Source organism: Chiroxiphia lanceolata, chromosome 1 (assembly GCF_009829145.1).
Source record: "Chiroxiphia lanceolata isolate bChiLan1 chromosome 1, bChiLan1.pri, whole genome shotgun sequence".
Lineage (NCBI taxonomy): Eukaryota > Metazoa > Chordata > Aves > Passeriformes > Pipridae > Chiroxiphia > Chiroxiphia lanceolata.
In genome coordinates, this window is record NC_045637.1 from 90,893,036 (window position 1) to 90,912,938 (window position 19,903).

The 19,903-nt window shown below is 41.7% G+C and overlaps 1 protein-coding gene across 7 annotated transcripts in view; it reads left to right on the top strand.

Annotated features, from left to right (window-relative positions):
• The window catches only part of PHACTR1 (phosphatase and actin regulator 1), a 308,888-nt gene that overhangs the window by 256,720 nt on the left and 32,265 nt on the right, over positions 1–19,903 (top strand). For all 7 annotated transcript variants that reach the window (XM_032710975.1, XM_032711209.1, XM_032710889.1 and 4 more), the window contains one exon: positions 619–775. In XM_032710975.1, coding sequence (XP_032566866.1) covers positions 619–775 — 157 coding nt within the window. The remainder of the gene's footprint in view (positions 1–618; positions 776–19,903) is intronic.

A 19,903-nucleotide genomic window follows, 5' to 3' on the forward strand; every position in this document is an offset into this window, starting at 1 on the left:
AACCTCTTATGGATTTGTCTCTCTCTGTCTGTTTGTGTCTGTCTTCCTTGCTCAAACTGCTTTGGACACAAGCCTCAGAAAGCAAGCTTGAGCCACGAAACACCACTTGTTTTCACAGTGTCTTTGTCACTGTCTGGGAAGCAGTGTCAGTTAATGTACATGAAGTTCTGTGCTGCTTCTGATTGACTTTTGGTTTCTTCTAGTGCTAGCTTAGATGTCTTGATATTATATTGCAGGAGACACTCAGATACCTCTCTCTTCTAACATGCTGTAACTCTGATGCCTGCCCAGAACCTGAGGTCAAATTATTCATTACATTATGTGGTTCAGAAACTGTGCTAGAGAAAGCTACAGGAGCAATGCTTCTTCTCCACTTCCCTCTATGGAGCAATATATTAATTTCTTTTTCCTGTATACCTACCAATTTCAGCTTTTCCTTATTATGATATGAACTGAGGTTAATTGAGCAGATGAAGTGAATGACATCCCTTTTCCCATAGTCCATACCAATGTAAATGAGAGCCTTGTATCCTCTCTTGGCTAGTACTTTTTTGCCAGATGCATGCTGTAATGAAATGATGACACCTCTTTTGGCAGAGCTTCTCATCTCTCCCACAGGCTCCCTGGCAAGGAAAATCTGCAGGAAGGACTCTTTAGCTATCAAACTAAGCAACAGGCCTTCTAAGCGAGAACTGGAAGAAAAGAACATCCTTCCCATGCAGACTGATGAAGAGAGGCTCGAACTTAGGCAGCAGATTGGGACAAAGTTAACAAGGTAAGAGGCAAACATTTTTCTTAACTCTTGCTTTTGGAAATATGTGGTGGGATGCAGTTTTTATCCTTAGTCTTTAAATATTTGTGATCTGTCACAATATTCAAGAGGAAAAGCCATGGGGAGGAAAAAAAGACTCTAGACATTATTTCTGCTCCAATAAAACTTCCCTAATAACTCCCTAGTTCATTTTCCTGGCATATGCTATGAGAACTTTGATTATATTACGTATCAATATGAGCCATGTGGATTTGGTCCTTTTTGGTGCATCACTGGGAAATATTCAGCTTTGATAACATTTTGGACTGTTGCTGCAGGTGCCATTTTGTAAGCTATTAGTTTGGCCAATAGGCAGAGAGGTATAACTTTCTCTTCTGACTGCACCTCCATGAGTAGCTGAGACTTTTCCTGGTCCAAAATTCTTAAGTCCTTCAGTACTTGCCTTGTTGGGTCAGGTTGGACAGATTTACCCTGTCTAGACACTTTCTTCTTCTTCATAACAGTGTTATTCACCAACTGTAATGGTTTTCCATATTGCATGGCGTATAGAGGGGTGGCCATTAAATGTGGAAGATTTCTGAAAAAAAATAGTAAATTGAGATCAGATAGAAATGTCTAAGAACCTCCTATGCTCCAGCCATGATTTCTGTAATCAATTTTAACACTGTTAAGTTGTAAGCTTGGTGGTATGTAGAGCTGGGGAATGCTGTTAGTGACCCTTGAGTGTGACTCTAAGAAAACCACAAGGACACGACTAGCCAGTTTTTGGGAATTTTCTTGTAGGTTTTGTTTTTTTAATTTTTAGGGTGGATAAGTAGGGAACACTGTTACCATGCTGTGGAGACAGGATGAATAGGAGCTCCTGGTAAATACCACTTTCAACATTTTATTTACTTTTTTCCATGGCTTTACTCTTTTTCATTTATCACCTATTTGGAAAAAAGTTACCACATCTTTCCAATCTGTCTTTGAAAGTCTTTGTGCTGGATCATGCTTAGCCTACTCCAAGACCTGTCTAATTTTTCAGTATTCTTGTTGAGGGGCCTCAGCAATCATGCCCAAAATATGTAAGATGGTACTACACTGTTGCTGGTAGTGTGATTTTTTGGTTCAGTCTTTATTCAGCCTAATACCTTGTTAGACTGTAGCTGCATAGTGTGATTTTTTGGTTCAGTCTTTATTCAGCCTAATGCCTTGTTAGACTGTAGCTGCATTTGAAACTCTGGGTCTCAAAGAACAGCACAGGACAACAAAGTCCCAGTGTTTATATGATTCATTTTGAACCCTTTTGAAGCATGCGAAGAGTTGAAATTTTTATCTCTTAGCGTATCGCACTGCTTGACCTTGCAATGACATTGGACAGCATTTCCACTGTGTTGCCCATTTGCCTAAATTACCTAGGTCTCTCCAAAGTCTTCCAACTCTGGCTGATGAAGGAAAGTAGTGCCATTTACAAGTATTGATTCTGCACAGCTTACTGTGCCCCAGGTCTTTTTCATTATAAGTATTTTATTTCTCACCTCTCCAAAACCTGCTTTTACCCCAGTTAAGAATGTTTCTTCAGCATGCGCCTTTTTAACGAGGGAAGCTAATTTTGGCAATACCCAAACCCCTTCCTGTCTAAGACCCACATTCTCATAATGTTGTTTGTTTCCCCAATTGCAGCTCTGCTAATTCAGTCTGAGCGATAGTGCTTGATCTTGCCTTCTAATATTGCCCTAGGACTTAGGGGCAATCACAAATAGTTCAAATAATTAAAATTGAGTATATATGAGTTAAAAAAACAGCTGAGCTGAATGAAACTGTTTCATTCCCACTTTGTCTAAGTGTAAAATCACTGAAACTAGTAGAATTTCACAAGCCTTAACTGGAATGGTACAGTTGCCATTTAATTGACCTTCTAATTACTGGTATTTACAACTTAGCATCTCATCCTTTTGAGCAGTTGAAAATAATGAAGAAGTATGAGGACAGAACAATTCTGTTCATCTCTAATATGCTAAAAGCCATGAGCATTTCAGCAGCAAAAAGGGAGGTGCCTGTCTTACCACTGCTTTGTATCTAAATGTAGTGTATCCATGTGCACAGACTGTTGAATATTACATTAAAATTGAATTTTTCATTTTGAACAGTATTTCTTTACTGTCCAGACTTCATTACTGAATCCATCCTTTGCTGTTGCTTGGTAATTGTCACACAGTGATGCTCACACAGTGATGCAAATGCCAAGCAAAATTAAAATAGTGAAGCATTTATAGTCCTTAGAGAAGATGCTAGATGCAGACTATAATTGCAGCTGGCAATTTTGGATTTCAGAGGGATTTGTACTGTTCCACCAATAGTCCCCTAGGGTTTAAAATAGCCAGCCAATCAAATCACATATGCTACTTACAGAAGTAAAAAATGCAGAATAAAAACTTCAGCATATAGTTATTGTCTGTAATGGATCAATTAATTTTCACCAAGAGGCTGATTAGGATACTTCAGTATTTATGCATAATCCTCACAGTATTTAGTTTGGAAGAGCTCATTGGCTGCCACATTTGGCAGATCAGAATTTAGTACTATAAAGAGGATGTCATTTTTAAAGATGCTTATAGCCAAGCATATTGAGATTGGCCATTGACATACTGTGTGGACCAAAATCACCCCAAGTGTAGTTGCTCCAGCCTTATTAGAGTCTCACCGGGAATCAGTTTGGCAGAGAACGGTCTGTTCAGATCCTGTTTAAATGTAGCTTGGAACCTCTGAACATCCTGTTAGTCCCAGGAAATTGTTATGACTCTATTATTGTATCCACCAACTGGAAGAGAGACTTCAGAGCAGATTTCGCTGTGTTGCCTGTTTCCCATGCTGGGAGGATGGTGCCTTGACTTACACCAGACCAGCTGTAAGGTGAGGCTGCAAGGACTGTATCCTATAGCAGGATCTGGCCCATTACACACCTAAATGTTAGCTTAGCCATGAGATAAAATCTTTGTGCCTATCATAGAAACACTTCACATTTTCACAAACCTTTGCTGGTTTGTATCCTATATCATGGCTCAGCACATGTAGACCCAAGCAAAAATGGAGCTTCTTGAACAAGGTGGGAAAATATGTCCTAGCAAAGGCAGGAGATCCAACATGATATGAATTCCAGCCACATGAATAGGCCACTGCGCCATGAGCAGTCTTTAACAGTAATTATGGCAACTAGTTACAGCAACTAATTAGAAGGTCTCCTCCTCTAAACAAACCATAACAGATTACTCCAAAATGTGGTATGCACTGTGAAGCAAGGAGCAAAAATAGTGAATTAAGATGCAGAACTTCAGCTCATAACCACATGTGACTTGGGGATATGAAATGGATGCTGGAGACCATGCTCTTGTCTGCTAAAAACCTTTACGGCTCCATTAACTTCTACTTTGAAATGCAAACCTTCTGTGCTAAGTAAATCTTTAAGTGAGTATTGGGTTTGGGGATTTTTTTGGGAGTGGTTTGGCTTTTTGATTGGTTGGGTTGGGGTTTTTTTGCCTGTTTAGCTTCCCCCAAACTCCTCCTCCATTTTATCCCTCTGGTGCCTGCACAACTTCACAGCTGCTCAAGAAGTGTGTATATGTGACTGTAAGACAGAAAGGAGAAAAACAGGGGTATGGAAGTTAACAAGGGTCTGGAAGGCAGAGGAAAAATACAGTTATACTCCTTCTGCCAGTCTCTGGCTATGAGGGACTTGCTGGGAAACACAGGTCCCCTGGTTATTCAGAGGCCTGCAGGACCTGCATTGAGCTTTCAGTGGCTATCAGTGTGAGAGGAATGGGGCATATCTGGGCTATGACTGTGACACTTGAAGGTTCTCCCAGGGCGATGATAAAGGCATTGCCTGCCAGGAACCCCCAGTGAGGAGGAGGGCCTGCATTGATGGCTGATGGACAGCAGAGCCACATGTCTCCCAGAGACTGCAGGACTGTCCCTGCTACTGAGACAGGTGCTTCAGTGCCAGTCCTGGCATTTCTGTTTCAGCAAGGAATCACAGTGGTGGTCATAAGAGACCACACAGACTTTCAATCAACATATTATTTGGTAAGCACAAGAGCTCTTTAGAAAAACACCAGACTTTGCTGAAGACTTTGCACTCCCTTAAACTCAGAAGACCTGGTTTCTTTGTGTGTCTTTCACAAAGTCTCTCCCATACCCTGAGACAACATGTGTCTTTAGACTATGGCTGATATGCCATGTATCCTACAGGAGAGGCTTTCTAAAGCACTCAAGTCTTTTTTGTGTTTTTTAACCCCCCAACTCTTGTGAAGGTGCTCATTAGGAATTAGATACAGGAGTATTAAAGCTGAGATTTTGGTCCCCTGCTTTTCAAGAACACATGACAGCGTCTTTGTTTTCTGTGAATTGTTTTCATCCTGTCTTTTCCTACCTACTGGAATAGGATAATAATGCAAAAAAATCTGGTAATCCAGTGGTTATGATCATATTGCTAATAAACAATGTTAAGGAAACTTCTTGATATGTACAGTATTATTACTGGTCAGCATCATGTCTGTCTCATCAGCACACTCCTACCCACCTTGGGGCAGAGGGTACGCTGACTGTAGGTCAGGAGTCAGAGGAGGCACATAAAGGCTGTCCACAGGCAAGCAGTGCTTGTCAAGGACTGCTACCCTTCACTGGCAGGTGCCACAGGCAGCCCAGTAAGATTTTGCAATCCAGTAAGAGTTTGTGCTGTGCTGCTGCCAAAAGCTGTTAGTTGTACGGATCATTTTTAACCCAAGGCCATGCCCAGTGTGAAAGCAGAGAGACATGAGATCGGGGAGCAGCCCTCTGCACATTAACTAAATAATAGAATGAGAAACAAATAAGGAAGAAAGTAACAAACTACCTATTGTCACCCTTGTGACTTTGAGGGGTGCTTTTTCTGTGTCACCCTTGTGACTTTGAGGGGTGCTTTTTCTGTTATTAACTGAATCCTGTGAGTGTGTCACTGTATATATTCTACTGGCTATAAATGTTCTGCTTGCCTTAAAGCAGTGAATCAGTGGCAAGCTCCTCTGTCAGATATACAGTAGAGCTCTGCATTGGTTTTTGTATAGCCCTAGATTTATTCACTACAATACAGGGTGCTCTCCTTGCACTAGCAAGTGGAAAATATTGATCTGAAGCAATATAAATAATGTATTGCAAGTATCACAAGGCAATAGATCACAGAGACACTGTGTGTGTGCATGTGGCTGTAAATAAGCACACTTGAGATATGGACATGCACACCTGCTGGATGTGTTTATAGTCCCATTGATGCTTTGGAAATAGTACCAAGATGTCTGTGACTGAGAAATGTAGCATGAGAAGTCATAAAACTTTATGGAGTGGCAGGTTTGACAGATGATGGTCACCTACTACCTTGTTCAGAAAGGTAATCTATTCTATGCATCCCCTGATCAATACTCAGCTGTACTGAAAAAAGCTACTTAGAAACAGAAATCCTGTGGTGAAATGAACTTGGTGAATTCCCACAAGCATAAAAAATTACAATTTTTTTTTTTTAAATGTCATGAGGCTGCCAAAGAGGTTTTTGGACTTGTTCAGATCAGGTACTAGAAAGAATAAGAAAGAATAGCAGAAAAATAGGACAGTTTGGGAAAAGGATTGCACCTTGAGCATCACCGAGAAGGTGACAGATATTAACAGTGCTGAGGAAGGGTCAGTCTCAGAGGCTTGCACAGTTGTTGGGATGCACAGCAGTTCTGAAGTCCAAAGTTCTGAATAGTCCAAAGTGATCATTTTTATTTACTAAAATTTAGGCTGTGAAGAGATTCAGCTTTTTGAAATGGTTAATTATTTAAACAGTGTTTCAGTTCTGTTAAGGGGAGGGTTTATTCAGCCAGAGGATGGCAGCATGATGGCCCCCGTTGAGTGTGGCTGAATCTCCTCGTGGCTGTTTCCTATCTGGTGCTGTGGAGGGCATTTTGGCCCTCCCCATCTCCGTGTCATTTAGGGATAAAAAGAATGGGCAGACAGCAGGATTAGGCTTTATTCATAGACCTCATTTTGTTGGGTAACGTGAAATAATTTCTTCCTAATTACGTTTGACGTCTGCAATTCTCACACTTATTGTTAGCTTCCACTAATGAGAGAAAAGCAAGTGCCTAAAGCAAGAGCTCATCCCTGACGGCAGCACGCACATGTACGTGTGTGCCACTTGCCTCCTCACATGTCGGGTGCTGGGAATAAATCACACGGAAAATGGGATTGCAGTAAACAAGCTCATCTAAATCCTGGATTAGAGGGGACAATGCGACAGAACTAGATACATGAATGGGGGTGACGGAGAAAAGCTGCAAAGGGCTGAGCCTAGGTTTTAACTGTGATGGTACCTAGGGAAAACCACATTTTTTCCCTTTTAGTTTAGCTTTATGAGGAAGCTCTTCATTTGTGGAAACCCCAAGGCAGCTATCTAAATTGCCCTTAGCATCTGGAGGAAGGCAGAAAAAGCAGGTGATTATTTATGGGTGACAAGCTGAAACTGAGCTATCACTACACATCTGGGCTCAACCACTGGGAATAAATACTCTGAGCAGAACTAGTCTGGGTTCTGCAAGTGGGTACAGATGGGAGATCGGCTCTTTCCTGTGATCTATGTCCTGGTGAGCTCTATTGTGCTGAAAAGTGGCTTTGTAGTTAAAGTATTCTGAGAAGTTGGCGTCTTCCAGGAGCTTTCCAAACCTCAGGCAAGCCACTGAAAGAGACACACGCGCATATATACATATTTAAGGTAGTTTGGGGGATCTCAAAATGTACATTTGTGTCTGTGAACTTTGGAAAATTCCATTACTTGACCAACTGTCATAACAGCAAAGTTTGTGTGCTTTAGAATAAAAACACCCACATACCGAGATCTCTTTAGACATCTAACTCTGTGTTTCAGTAGGACAAGTATCCTAATTTCTGAGCACAGTTTGCGCTTGTCTCTTTATATTAGGAATTTATATTTATTTCCATGGCTAACATCATCATTCATCACAGAAAAAGGCATGTCTAACATCATGAATGATGCTACTACTATTGTTTTGATAGTTGATATTTATTTTGCATTTCATAACTAGCAGCATGAGTTTGCTTCCTTTGAGTAATTTGTTGTGGCAAAAGGTCAATGGAGCAATCAAGGGAAAGGGGAGGTGACGGTGCCACTGCAAAGCACATCACCTCTACATGCTTTCTCGTATGGGGGATGGTCAGTCTCCTTAACCTTTGCAGCTCCACCTTGGAATGGGATGAAACCCTGCCCCCATCAGCTTTGCTCAACTAGGACCAGGAGATGTTTTGTTATTTATGAAAACAAAGCCTCACAGAGTGGATGTAGTCTGTCCTTGGGCAGATGTGTCTCTCCATGTTAGAAGGTGGAGCTTCAAATGTAAAGAGACATTTTATTTATATTACTATAAAGGAGGGGGAATGTTGTGCTGAGGAGGGAGATGATTTTAATGGCAGGCAACAGGCAGCAGGAAGCAACATTCGAGGGCAAGGTCTCCCCAGAGGCACCCATGTGACCACTGATGAAATGGAAAGTGTTTTCTCCGTGTCAGAAGTTCATTTCAATAAGAGATGTCACCAGCCCAGAACGGAATTTCTTATTCCTGGAGTCTGTCACTGCTCCCCGTTGCCTGGTCTCATGGAATCAGTTCAAGTCACGCCACACTGTCATTGCAGCATCTGTTTCTCCCACCCTTTCTGTGCAGAAGTCAAGGCAAAATATATTATGGGGTCACAATTTCGCCTTCAAGCTTCCTATACTCTTCAGCCCCCTGACACAGTCTGCATTTGAGGTCTAATTCAGGCTGTCAACATAGCTGAGATAAATATATTAAGTCTACCTTAATTTCCTTTGTAGTTTCAGTGAGGTGTGGTATCCTTCATTTTCTGCCCTAAATTGATTCTGCTTTTAGTTGTCAAGCTACTGTCAGCTTTTATCTAAGAGGAAGCCACACTTCTCTGCTGGGCAAAATAATTCACGGTGATATAATGCAAGCTTGTGGTAGTAGCAAAATAATGTATTTTGGTAATAGAAATAGTCTTATGTCTCCAGTAAGCAAGAGGCCACATGGAGTCCATACAGTACTCTCTTTTGAGTAAAAGAATGGCATTAATAAAAACAGGTGAAACAAACACAAGCAAGGAAGTAGCTACTTCAAAATATTATATTCTGGCTTTAAAAGTTGAAGGTGGTTTGTTGGTTTTGGTTTTTTATCTTGCTGGTTAATACTGACAATTTTAGGGCAGCTCCATAAAGAACTAGCTCATAAATTTCCACCTTGAAAGAAATCTAACTATAAATCTTCATATTTTCTGTCTGCTGATTGTGGGGAGTTAATAAAAAACACAATAGTTGTTTAGCCTTGGATGACCTTTTAATTTCTGTAAAGGAAAAAAATCACATAGCAGTACAAGTAAATAAAAGAAGCAAACTGGCAGGAATGAATTTCATTTTACAGGCTGATGATTGTAAAATGGAGAAATCGCTCTTTAAGCAAAATATTTAACCTCTCTCAGAAGTTACAGTTTGCATTCCCTCCCTCCTCCCCCCGCCTCTTCAGTGTATTGTGGCCTATTTGGCAACACGTGTGCAGGAGATTTAATACAGGCAATCTTTGTAAAGCAGTCAAACACATAAACACAATTTTTTATCCTGACTCCAATCGGCTTTTAAATATATGGGTGCTCATATATGTGCACCGTGGCTATTACTGGGAGTAGAAACAGGACTGCTAGAGAAGTAAGTCTAACTTATGTGCATGGTCATCTGTCTGTGTCCAGAAACCCAAGAGTTTCACATGCAGGCTATTGTATGTGAGTAAGCAGAGATGACTTTTTGAAAAATAGCAAATAAGATTTAATGTTTTATAGATTTGTTTTATATGGGACTAAATGTCTTTTGGACAAATATACTTTATTATACTATACCAGAAAGCAAATATACTTACCATTACACCTGGTACCATTACGTAAGGTTGGGATTTTGCGTATTTTCTGTAAGACGGAGCATTAACACAAAGATCACTTACAGATGAATAAGGACTTTTTTGCATACACACAGAAAAATTACAACCAGTCTTTTAGAGGCAAGTCTGGATGGGAATTATGCTCCTGTTTCAGTGCACTGAGATTCATAAGCACTGCACAAACCATATGTGGGAATTAAGCAAAGTCCTTAGCCTCAGACCTGACTGTGTAAAATTAGCATTTATGTTAATAACTTTAGTGAAGAGAACATGTTCTCCTCTGTGGTAGGCCACATCAATGTGTTTCTAAGTGTACAGCCTGTAATATTCATTGCTTACCTTTCTGATAATAAATAACTTTCAAACCAGCAAACTACAGGGAAAACACATTAGCACCAAGATAAATTCAGTAACTTGCTTCTTCACTGACATCACTGAATTCAGGAGGAAGCAACACTACTGGTTAATGAATAATTAATAAAACAAGCATTCAATGTATTATATTTGCTAAATGAGCAAGCATCTATAATGTCATCTATAATCAGCTTTATCCTAAAGAATATTGGAGTTTTTCAGCATGCTGGAAAAGTCTTCACAATTTCCTTTATTGCAGTAATCAAGATAGAAATGGTCTTCCTGCCTCCCTGCAATCAACTGGCTCTGATTTAAAAGGTAGCCTTGCAAGCAGGAGACCCTGATCTCAGACAGCTGGGGCTACAGAGGTGCCAGCCTGTTTCTCCAGTGGGGAACAGGAATGGTTCCTGGACTGGGGTTTCTTCTCCTCTACAAGCTCGAGGACATCAGTTACCTGGTGGGAAGGCATACAGCAGCTTGGTTGCACCTGGACCCTGCAGGGAGGAGCGGGCGGGGAGATCATAGATTCGTATTGTCATAGAATGATTTGGGTTGGAGGGGACCTTAAAAGATTATCTGATTTCAACCCCTGTGCCATGGGCAGCAACACCTTTCACTAGACCAGGTTGCTCAAAATCCCATTCAACCTGGCCCTGAACACTTCCAGGGATGGGATATCCACCACCTCACTGGGCAACCTGTTCCAGTGTCTCACCACCCCTTCAGTAAAGAATTTCTTCCTAATATCTAATCTAAACCCACCCTCTGTTAGTTTAAAGCCATTCCCCCCATCCTGTCACTACTTGCCCTTGTCAAAAGTCCCTTTCCATCTCTCTTGTTGGCTTTCTTAAGGTACTGGAAGGCTGCTGTATGTAAACTGTCAGTAAATGCTATCCTGGGGAGGCCCTCATAGAAGTTACAGGGAAGGGTCCCTACTCGTCTGCCATGAAGGTCTCTTCATGGCCCAACAGCTTGCCCACCTCCAGCTAGGCCTGCAAGCAGCATGGACAACAAGCTCCTTTGGCCTATTGGGCTGTGCTGGGAAGTTGGAGCACCTGATCCATGATCCCAGGCTTTCCTAGAGCATCCTCTGCTGCTCTGCAAGGGGGCAGCTTCTTCTGGGCAGCTTCCCTGCCCCAGGGAAGCTATAAAATCCAGGGTTCAGTTATAAAAGAAAGAGGGCAAGCAGCCCCTCTGACCGGAACTGGTTTGTTTGGAGTCAGGGTTACAGATGCACTGCAGCTGCACATCACTCTTGAAGTGGGGAGCAACTTCTCTGATGGGAGTTTCGTGCCTTCTTGAATCTCCCCATCATGGGATTCTCCAGTTGATCCCAAAACCTCCCTCTACTCCTTTCAGGAAAAGGAGTGGGTGATGTTCCAAAGGTAGAACATCCCCTGAAACTCTTTCCTTTTTCCCAGTTAGCAGCTGCGTGTAAATGCCTGGTATCCTTCGCCGTCAGGTTAGGCCAGGACCATTCACCATTCCTTTGTTTGGGCAGACATAGATGATGAGATAGAGAGACCTGGGCAATTGCAAGCATCACAGAGCTATGTGATACTCCACCATTTCATCTTCCCCCTCAGACTAGACTAGCAAAGAAAATCTGATACTCTGCTGCAGTCAAGAGCTGCCAACATTTTGCACTGCACTGTTTAATGCCAGCAAAGGGCTCCATCATGGTTTCTAATGTAACATGATAGATTAAAAAAGACTCAACAGCAGTGAAAAGATATGATATTTGTCTCTGAAACCCACCGCATATGACACATTTTTGGGAGGTACTTTTCTTTGCCCTTGTCTTGACTAATTCTTCAGAGTCTTTATTCTGTCCTTTTTCATCCTGTATTTTGGTAGTGCCAGTATCCCTCCTCCACTCTGCCTTGATTTGAGATACTGTGCAGTGCTTGGCCTCAGTTTGAAGGATTTTGGAGCAGATATAAAGACAGTGATGGGGAAATGCAGGGCATCAGTGAGGGAATAGCAGGCATGACAGCTCACTTGTCTCAACATCTTCCCTGATTGTTGCACACTTGACTGCTTCAGATTTGATTCTCCCACCTGCCCATCACTGTACCTTGCCTTACTCTCGGCTCTGTGCACTTGTCACTAAACATGTCATGTTTTAACAACTAGGGCACGTGTTAAAATCTTCCAGAGAACAATGCTCCCTCACTATTCAGCATAAAGGTATATCTGAAAGGATGAATTTGACCCAGCATTACTAAAAATTCAGTGCCATCCTTATTTTCTTTAATATTTCTTTGGTTGGTCGTGGCAACTGGGAGAAGTCCTCCCAGACAAGGAGGAAAGCAAATGTCACTCCTATGTTCAAGAAGGAGGAGTCGGGGAATTATAGGTCAGCCAACCTCACCTTGACCTTTGGGAAGGTGATGGAGCAGCTAATCCTGGAGGATTAGGTACGTAAAGGACAAAAAAGTCATAGTAGTAGTCAACATGGATTCACAGGGGGAAGTCATGCTTGATCAATGTGAACTTCTACAATGAAATGACAGATCTGATAGACAAGGGGGGAGCAGTAGATAATGTCTGTGTAATCTTCAGTGAGCCTTTCAACAACGTCTCCCATAAGATTCCTCACTTGTCCAAGTATGGGCTGGATGGGCAAATGGATTGAAAACTCTGAATGGCTGGTCCCAGAGGCTGATGTTGAATGGCACAAAGTCTAGTTGGACTCCAGTAATTAGCAGTGTACCCCATCGGGTCAGTACTGGGTCCATTCCTCTAACATCATTCATTAATGATCTGAGTGATGGGTAGAGTGTATCTTCAGCAAACTTGCTGATGATACCAAGCTGAAAGGAGTGGGTGATGCACCAGAGGATTGTGCTGCCATCCAGAGGGACCTTGACAAGCTGGAAAAATGGGCTAACAGAAGTCTCATGAAGTTCAGCAAAGGCAAGTGCTAAGTCTTGCACCTAGAAAGGAACAACCCCATGCACCAGTATATGCTGGGGGCTGACCAGGTGTAGAGCATCTTGAGAGAAAAGGATCTGGGGGTCCTGATGGACATGAGCCAGCAACTTGGCCTGGTGGGAGAAAAAATAGGGCTAATGGTATCCTGGTCTGCATTAGAAAATGTATTACCAGCAGGTCAAGGGATGTAATCTTTTCCCTCTACTGGGCGTGGGTGAGGCCACATCTGGAGTGCTGTGTCCACTTTTGGCTCCTCTGTAGAAAAGAGATATGTGCATATGTGAGAAAGTCCAACGAAGGGCCACAAAGATGATGGAGATGATGAACTGGAGCATCTCTTCTATGGGGAAAGGCTGACAGAGCTGGGACTGTTGAGCCTAGATAAGAAAAGGCTCAGGGGATCTTATCAATGCGCACAAATACCTGAAGGAAGGGTACAAAAGGGACAGAGCCAGGCTCTCCTCAGGATCAGAGGCAACAGACACAAACTGAAACACAGGAACATCGTGTTTCCTGAACATCAGGAAACACTGTTTCCCTGTGAGGGTGACCAGGCACTGCCACAGGTTGCCCAGGGAGGTTGTGGAGTTTCTCTCCTTGGACATATTCAAAAAGTCTTTTGTACGTGGTCTTGGCTCTAGGTGGCCCTGCCTGAGCAGGGGGGTTGGACCAGATGACCTCCAGAGATCCCTGCCAACCTCCACCAGTCTGTGATAGCGCAAATTATCAAAAGAACTGACAAAGTCAATATGTATTAGCCTTTTGAAGTGTATGACTGATTTTTTGTGTGTGTGTGCCTTTGGCACTGCAGAGTGGCCAAGTTCTGTCTCAGATTTCCCAGATCATGACTCCCTTCACTCCCCCCACTCTAAGGTGAATATTTTCATAAAGCTATTCTGATGCAATGTTTGACGAATGTCTCCTACTTTGGGCTATTACACAATGGCTGTGCCAGCACAGACAATTTAGCCAGGTCACAAGCTTTGACAAATGCCTGTCTATGACATGTAGACCATAAAAATCTCTAGCTTACTTCAGTCCCAAGAGAATATGGGATTAGCCCTTGAGACCAAACTCCTCGTGTGGTACTCTATGGAAAAAATTACCAGGACTCAGTTTCTAAACAAGAACATCTCGCAGACATTCTGCATTCACATAGAAATCAACTCCAGACACCCAGCTTCCCTCAACATGCATTTCTCTCAGCTGTGCACCTCCATATCGCCTCAGTCCACCTCTGCCTTAGCAAAAAAAACCAAAAAAAAACAAACCAGAGTCCCAGTTTCACTTCTGAGAGTTTTCAGTTTCCTTGCACCCTTGTATAGCTCTTTTCTCTCTTTCTAGCTATCTGAAGCAGAACCTTAAGATCTACCTTCAAAACTTTCTATCTGTGGGTGAATCCAGAAACAGCAGTTTATTATTTTTTCTCAGTTTGGGGAACTGGGATCTTGGTCCTCTCACAAACATCCCAGACAACTTGCAGCGGTGCTGTCTGGTATCTGTACAGCAGCAATGATCTCCAGTAGTGCATTGTACAGCAATTATTCTGATTGCTCTAAGGAAGAAAATGGGGTGGAAGCATGTATTTGATGTGCATTTTGCTAAAAACCCTGCTTATTGGAGTTTGAAAAGCTGCCGGAGTGTAGCAGTTGTGAGACATTTTGCCCCCACCCCCTTCCTTAGCAGCTGGAGTTCATTTGCTGGTCTCAGCAGAGCAAAGTTGTTATTAGCACCAGATAACTTCCAGTCTTGAGAGTAGGCTTAACACCCAATAAACTATAAGGTACAGATGTAAATTCAGTATGCTTGTAAAGCAAAACACAAGTCGACATGTCTGTGGCCAGTGGGGGCTAGGAGGGGCTGAAAGGGTGTATTCTTTTGCTTCAGCTCAGTGTGAATACATGAGAAATTAGTTTTAAACCAAAAATGAAGTGGAGCAGGCACTGTGTCTGCTTGCCCAGGCCATCCTGGCCAGCCTGTTTTACTACTAATCTGCAGCCTCTCATTGCAGTAGGTGCAATTCCCAGTTTTATGAACACTTTGTACATCATCAATAAATGCTTAGAAGGGATTTTTGTCAGGGTGACTGTGCTGATTCTCTTTGCTGCCATTTTCTAAGCCCTGTGTCCTTGCCATCATTGCAGCTGGATGTGCAAAAAGCAAGTGTATGTCACAAAATTAGGGCACTGAATGCCCAGGACAGAGGTATTTCACAGTCTTGGCATTTGAGTGCCCTGCAGGGAAATCCAGGCTTCTCCTATGGTATGTCAGCAGCCATGAACAAAAATACTTTGCTCATCTTGAGAGCAAAGTATTTTAAATATTAATTCTCTTCAGCCTTTCTGTCTGAATGCCAGCTGCATCAACTATTCAGACCAGAAAGGAGCTCAAAAAAAAGTCACCAATGTAAGGCAGTGTTTCTTTAGGGGGCAAAAATGTGAATTTTGATAGCACCTTCATGTGAAATGTCACAGGGAAGACATCTACAACACTTTCCAATGATGTTTAAGAAGTGAAGTGTCTGAAGTGTAAAGGAGAAATCATTCTTTAGTTCAACAGGGCCAGGAAGAGTTTTCTTTCCTGTTATTTGTAAGGAAGATGGAAGATGCCATCAAGCATACCCTCCCCCGATGATGTAGTTCAACATCACCTCTAGTTAAGAAATAATATAATGAAAAGAATACTGACTTCACTCCAGCAACTAGAATGTGGTAATGAAGCAGGTTTTTACATTGGTAAAGTGTCAGGTGGAACTGTGGATTTGTTTGTGCAGGTACCTGATGCCTAATAATAGTCGGAAAACTAAGAGTGGAGGAACTTCAGTAGTAGGTTAACTGAGCCCCCAAAACTTCAGGGAGAAAATGTAAAAAGCCGATGTCACACTGTGCAGAAGACAAAGAGAAAGGCTGCAACCTGATCAGCGTAGCACAGGGTTTGTATGTCCCCCTGGAAGTATTTTGTTTCATGAGGACAGTTTCATTTATTTTGAAGTTAAGAGTATTTGCCTGGAAATAGGATCTTTGTTCCCTTGGAGGTTATTGATTCCTGCTGCTAATTTCCTATTTGGTGTGATAAGCCTCTGTAGCATTCCATTTGTTTTGCTGTGAAAATATATACAAAGCAACAAGAAAAAAAAAAAAAAGATTAACACTTTATAATCCAAATTTAGCCTACAGTCTCAGTATCTTCAACTGAAGAAAAGGCAGATGGGACAAGAATTCTCCTGAATAAAAAATATTTTGTCGTACTTTTAGGCCACTAGATTTCAGCCTAAAGGTGATGATATAACTGTGAGCAAATCATATCTAATATCTTGTCAAAATAACAAGTGTGCAGTGTCTTGAGGCGTAGGGGCTTTTTAATTTTAACCAGGAAATTTTTTTTTTTTTTTATAGACACTTTTAGTATTTTCTGTCTCTGGTGCAGCATGTTTCCATTGATGTTCCATGAGATGCTAGGATTTTAAAAAAACTATTTCTGAACTTTGTTAATGCATAGAGGCTCTGGCAATGAAGGTGTTAAATACACACTGGCTGGGAATTTATATGAGGAGCAAATCTCTGGACAGGGTGGTGAAACATGACATTCTCTATAAAGGTAAGAATATACAGTCAGGGATGCAGATACAAAAGAATCAACATTGTAAGACAAAAACCTGGTATGATCAGCAGTTATAACAGATGCAGATGTGACCACTAAATGGCAAGGAATGACCGAAGTATCTGCACTGAAGCTTGCAACACTGGGGTAGAATTCTCCTTGTAACCCACCTCAGTAAATTTCTGCTTGTAATTACCATGGCAGTTACTGCAAGGAGAGTTGTGTTTACTGGAGTTGGTGGAATAAGGGATTTTTTGCATTTGGTACTCAAATGGAACAAAATAATTAACAAGTGGAGTGGGGAAAACAGAATAAAAATAGCAAGTAGAGGCATTAATTTTTTATTACACACTGAAAACTAAAATTTCAGGTCAGAATTAAATATTGTCTAATCCATTTTTTTAATGCTTTCCAAATATCCTTTTTTTTTAAGTAAAGTATGTCTAGTGAGTTGTTTTTTCAGCTGAAACTACTCACTAAGTTTGACCTCACCTTGCAGATAGTTTCTGACCTTCTGGAACTCAATTTTCCGGCAATTTTAGTGCTTGTCACAAATGTTTCAGACAGTGCTAATTCTTAATCTTCAAGTGAAAATTTTAGGCACAGCCCTTTGCAGAAAGTCACTGCTATTTATCACCTGCCTTTCATGAAGTCTGGGGATCTGATATTCCACAGTCTGGGGGGTCTGAAATCCCTCTGGCACAAAATAGTTAATCACTCTTAAAGCTCTCATATTTGTTCACTTCCAGGAATTTTCCACTTCAGTAACAAGACAAAGTATGGGCACCATGCTATTCCCTATGCATCTTTTCTCCTAGAAAACAAACTGTCGTGGTTTTGAATTGCTAACACTGCCAACTTCTGTTATAAAAGCTTTTATTTGGAGTTCCTGTATTGTGGCTGTTCCGAGTCACTTGAGTATTTTAGCTTTTGATTCATTTCTCAGAAAGTGGATAAGTTGATTTTTTTTTTGACATTACCAATGTAAAGTGCCTATTTGGAGATGAATGTTGTTTCTGCAGTATTGTTCGTTTGCCTTTCTTCATGCTGTCACTGGTAAAATGGTCTATAACAAAGTAACATAGTCAAGGGATATATGTAATACAGGCTGAGAGAGTTGGGATTGTTCATCCTGGAGAAGCAAAGGCTCTGGGGAGTCCTTGTAGCAGCCTTCCAGTACCTTAAGAGGGCCTGCAAGGGAGATGGAGAGGGACTTTTGACAAGGGCAGGTAGTGACAGGACAAGGGGGAATGGCTTCAAACTGACAGAGGGTGGGTTTAGATTAGATATTAGGAAGAAATTCTTTACTGAGGGGGTGGTGAGACACTGGAACAGGTTGCCCAGAGAAGTGGTGGATGTCCCATCCCTGGAAGTGTTCAGCGCCAGGTTGAATGGGGTTTTGAGCAACCTGGTCTAGTGAAAAGTTGTTGCTGCCCGTGGCAGGGTGGTTGGAAGCAGATGATTTTTAAGGTCCCCTCCAACCCAAACCATTCTATGGTAATTCTTCTGTCTGTTCTTTGAGCGGTCTGTAGCAACAAAAGAGACTTTATCAAGCTGGCCATGTATGTGTTGAGACTGACGTAAGCAAGCTGGTGAAGCACCCTGCCCAGGTTTCCTTCCTTGAAACCAACCGTTTTTGCATTTTAGACTGACATTTTCCACGATGGTCACAGATTATTTGGACTGCCAAGCAAAGTTGGTTTATTTGCTTTAAATGTCTCTGGCTTGATATTTTAGTACTACAGTTGTGTTAGTGCATATATATGTGTATAAGAAAATAAGATGCTGCTTTTCTTTTCAGTAAATAGATTGCATTCTGTCTGTGCTAGAAGTGTAACATACAGTCACCATGGTCCATATAAGCACCATGTAGTCACTATGGTCCACAAAGACCCATCAGGAGGTTTGATCTTCATGCTAACTAAATATAGGGAAGATAGTTCTTCTATTATGTGCTTCAGCCCTCAACCCTTCCCCAGAGCCAGCGATTGCTTCTCAGCATAGGTAACATCTAAGTTTGTAGCAGTAGATTTCTCAGAAGAGGATCTTTAGAGGAGAGTGGTTCTGGGAAAGATCACTGGGGCTTTGGAGGGTTGTAGGAGGTCTAGGGAGTGGGGCCATGCTCCCATTGTCATTCCTCAGCCTCCCTTCGTGTCTTCTTACCTGGTCGCACAGAACTTCTTTCTACCTGAAGCATCATTTCCTCTCTCCATCCCAGGGCCACACCATATACACAGAGGAATTAACTGCTTTATTCCAATATCAAACTATGCTCAACCATGAAAACTTCCCTGAGCACCTGGAGCTGGAGCGAGCAAAATGCTAAGAGGGAAGGGGGTTCTGCACTCCTGTCTCTTGCTTGGAGATGGCTCTGCTTTTAAGAGTGTAACTTTTATGGTAAGAAGCACCTGTATACTGGAAACTAGAGAAATGTCACAGATTTGTTTAATCCAAGTTGCTAAAAACACCAGGGAGTGATGTCACAACTCCAGTCACAGCTGGCTTGGTTGGGTGACAGAGAGATGAAGGGGTCTGGGCCCCTGCCTCAGGTCTAGTGTTTGGCAGAACAGTCCATAGGATGGTCCATGACGCCCTTCAGCAGCAGAAAACCAAGGATGCCTTTTTAAATATATTGATGGTGATCTGGTCTCCTACAGATCTTCCAAATACAAGGTTACACCTTAAAACTGAGTTAGTGCAGAAGTTGGTAGAAGAAGCCTTCAAAAACTAGTGTTTGGAGAAAAAGAATGTTGTACTTAACCAGAAAAAAGTAAGTTAATATAAGATGTAAGGCAAACAGTATTCCTAAGATTTAGCATCTAGATCTTTCCTTCAAAAATACATCTTTAAAGACTCACTGCTGGAAGTATGTTTGTTCACAGAGATAAAACTACATTACTATAGAGAGAAGAGATTTTAAAACAAACCAGACACAATAATGCCTGTAGATAGCAAGCATATCTATTCAGCTCAGATTGATTTTCATGGTGCCATTTTATTCAAGTCATTCGTGGATTGACCTTGATCTGTGAATTATGATCCCTTTAGCTTTGTAAATTCAGCTTTTGATTCAATATTATTACATTTGGAGAAGCAAGTGTCCTCTCACAATGCTGTATAGACAACAGAAGGACAATCGCTAACATTTTAGAACATTTTTTTCCTTATTACAATGGGTCCTAACATACATCTGTTTTTTCTGGCATGCTTTAGAATTTCAACCAGCATTTAGTACATTTTTCCCTCTGGATTT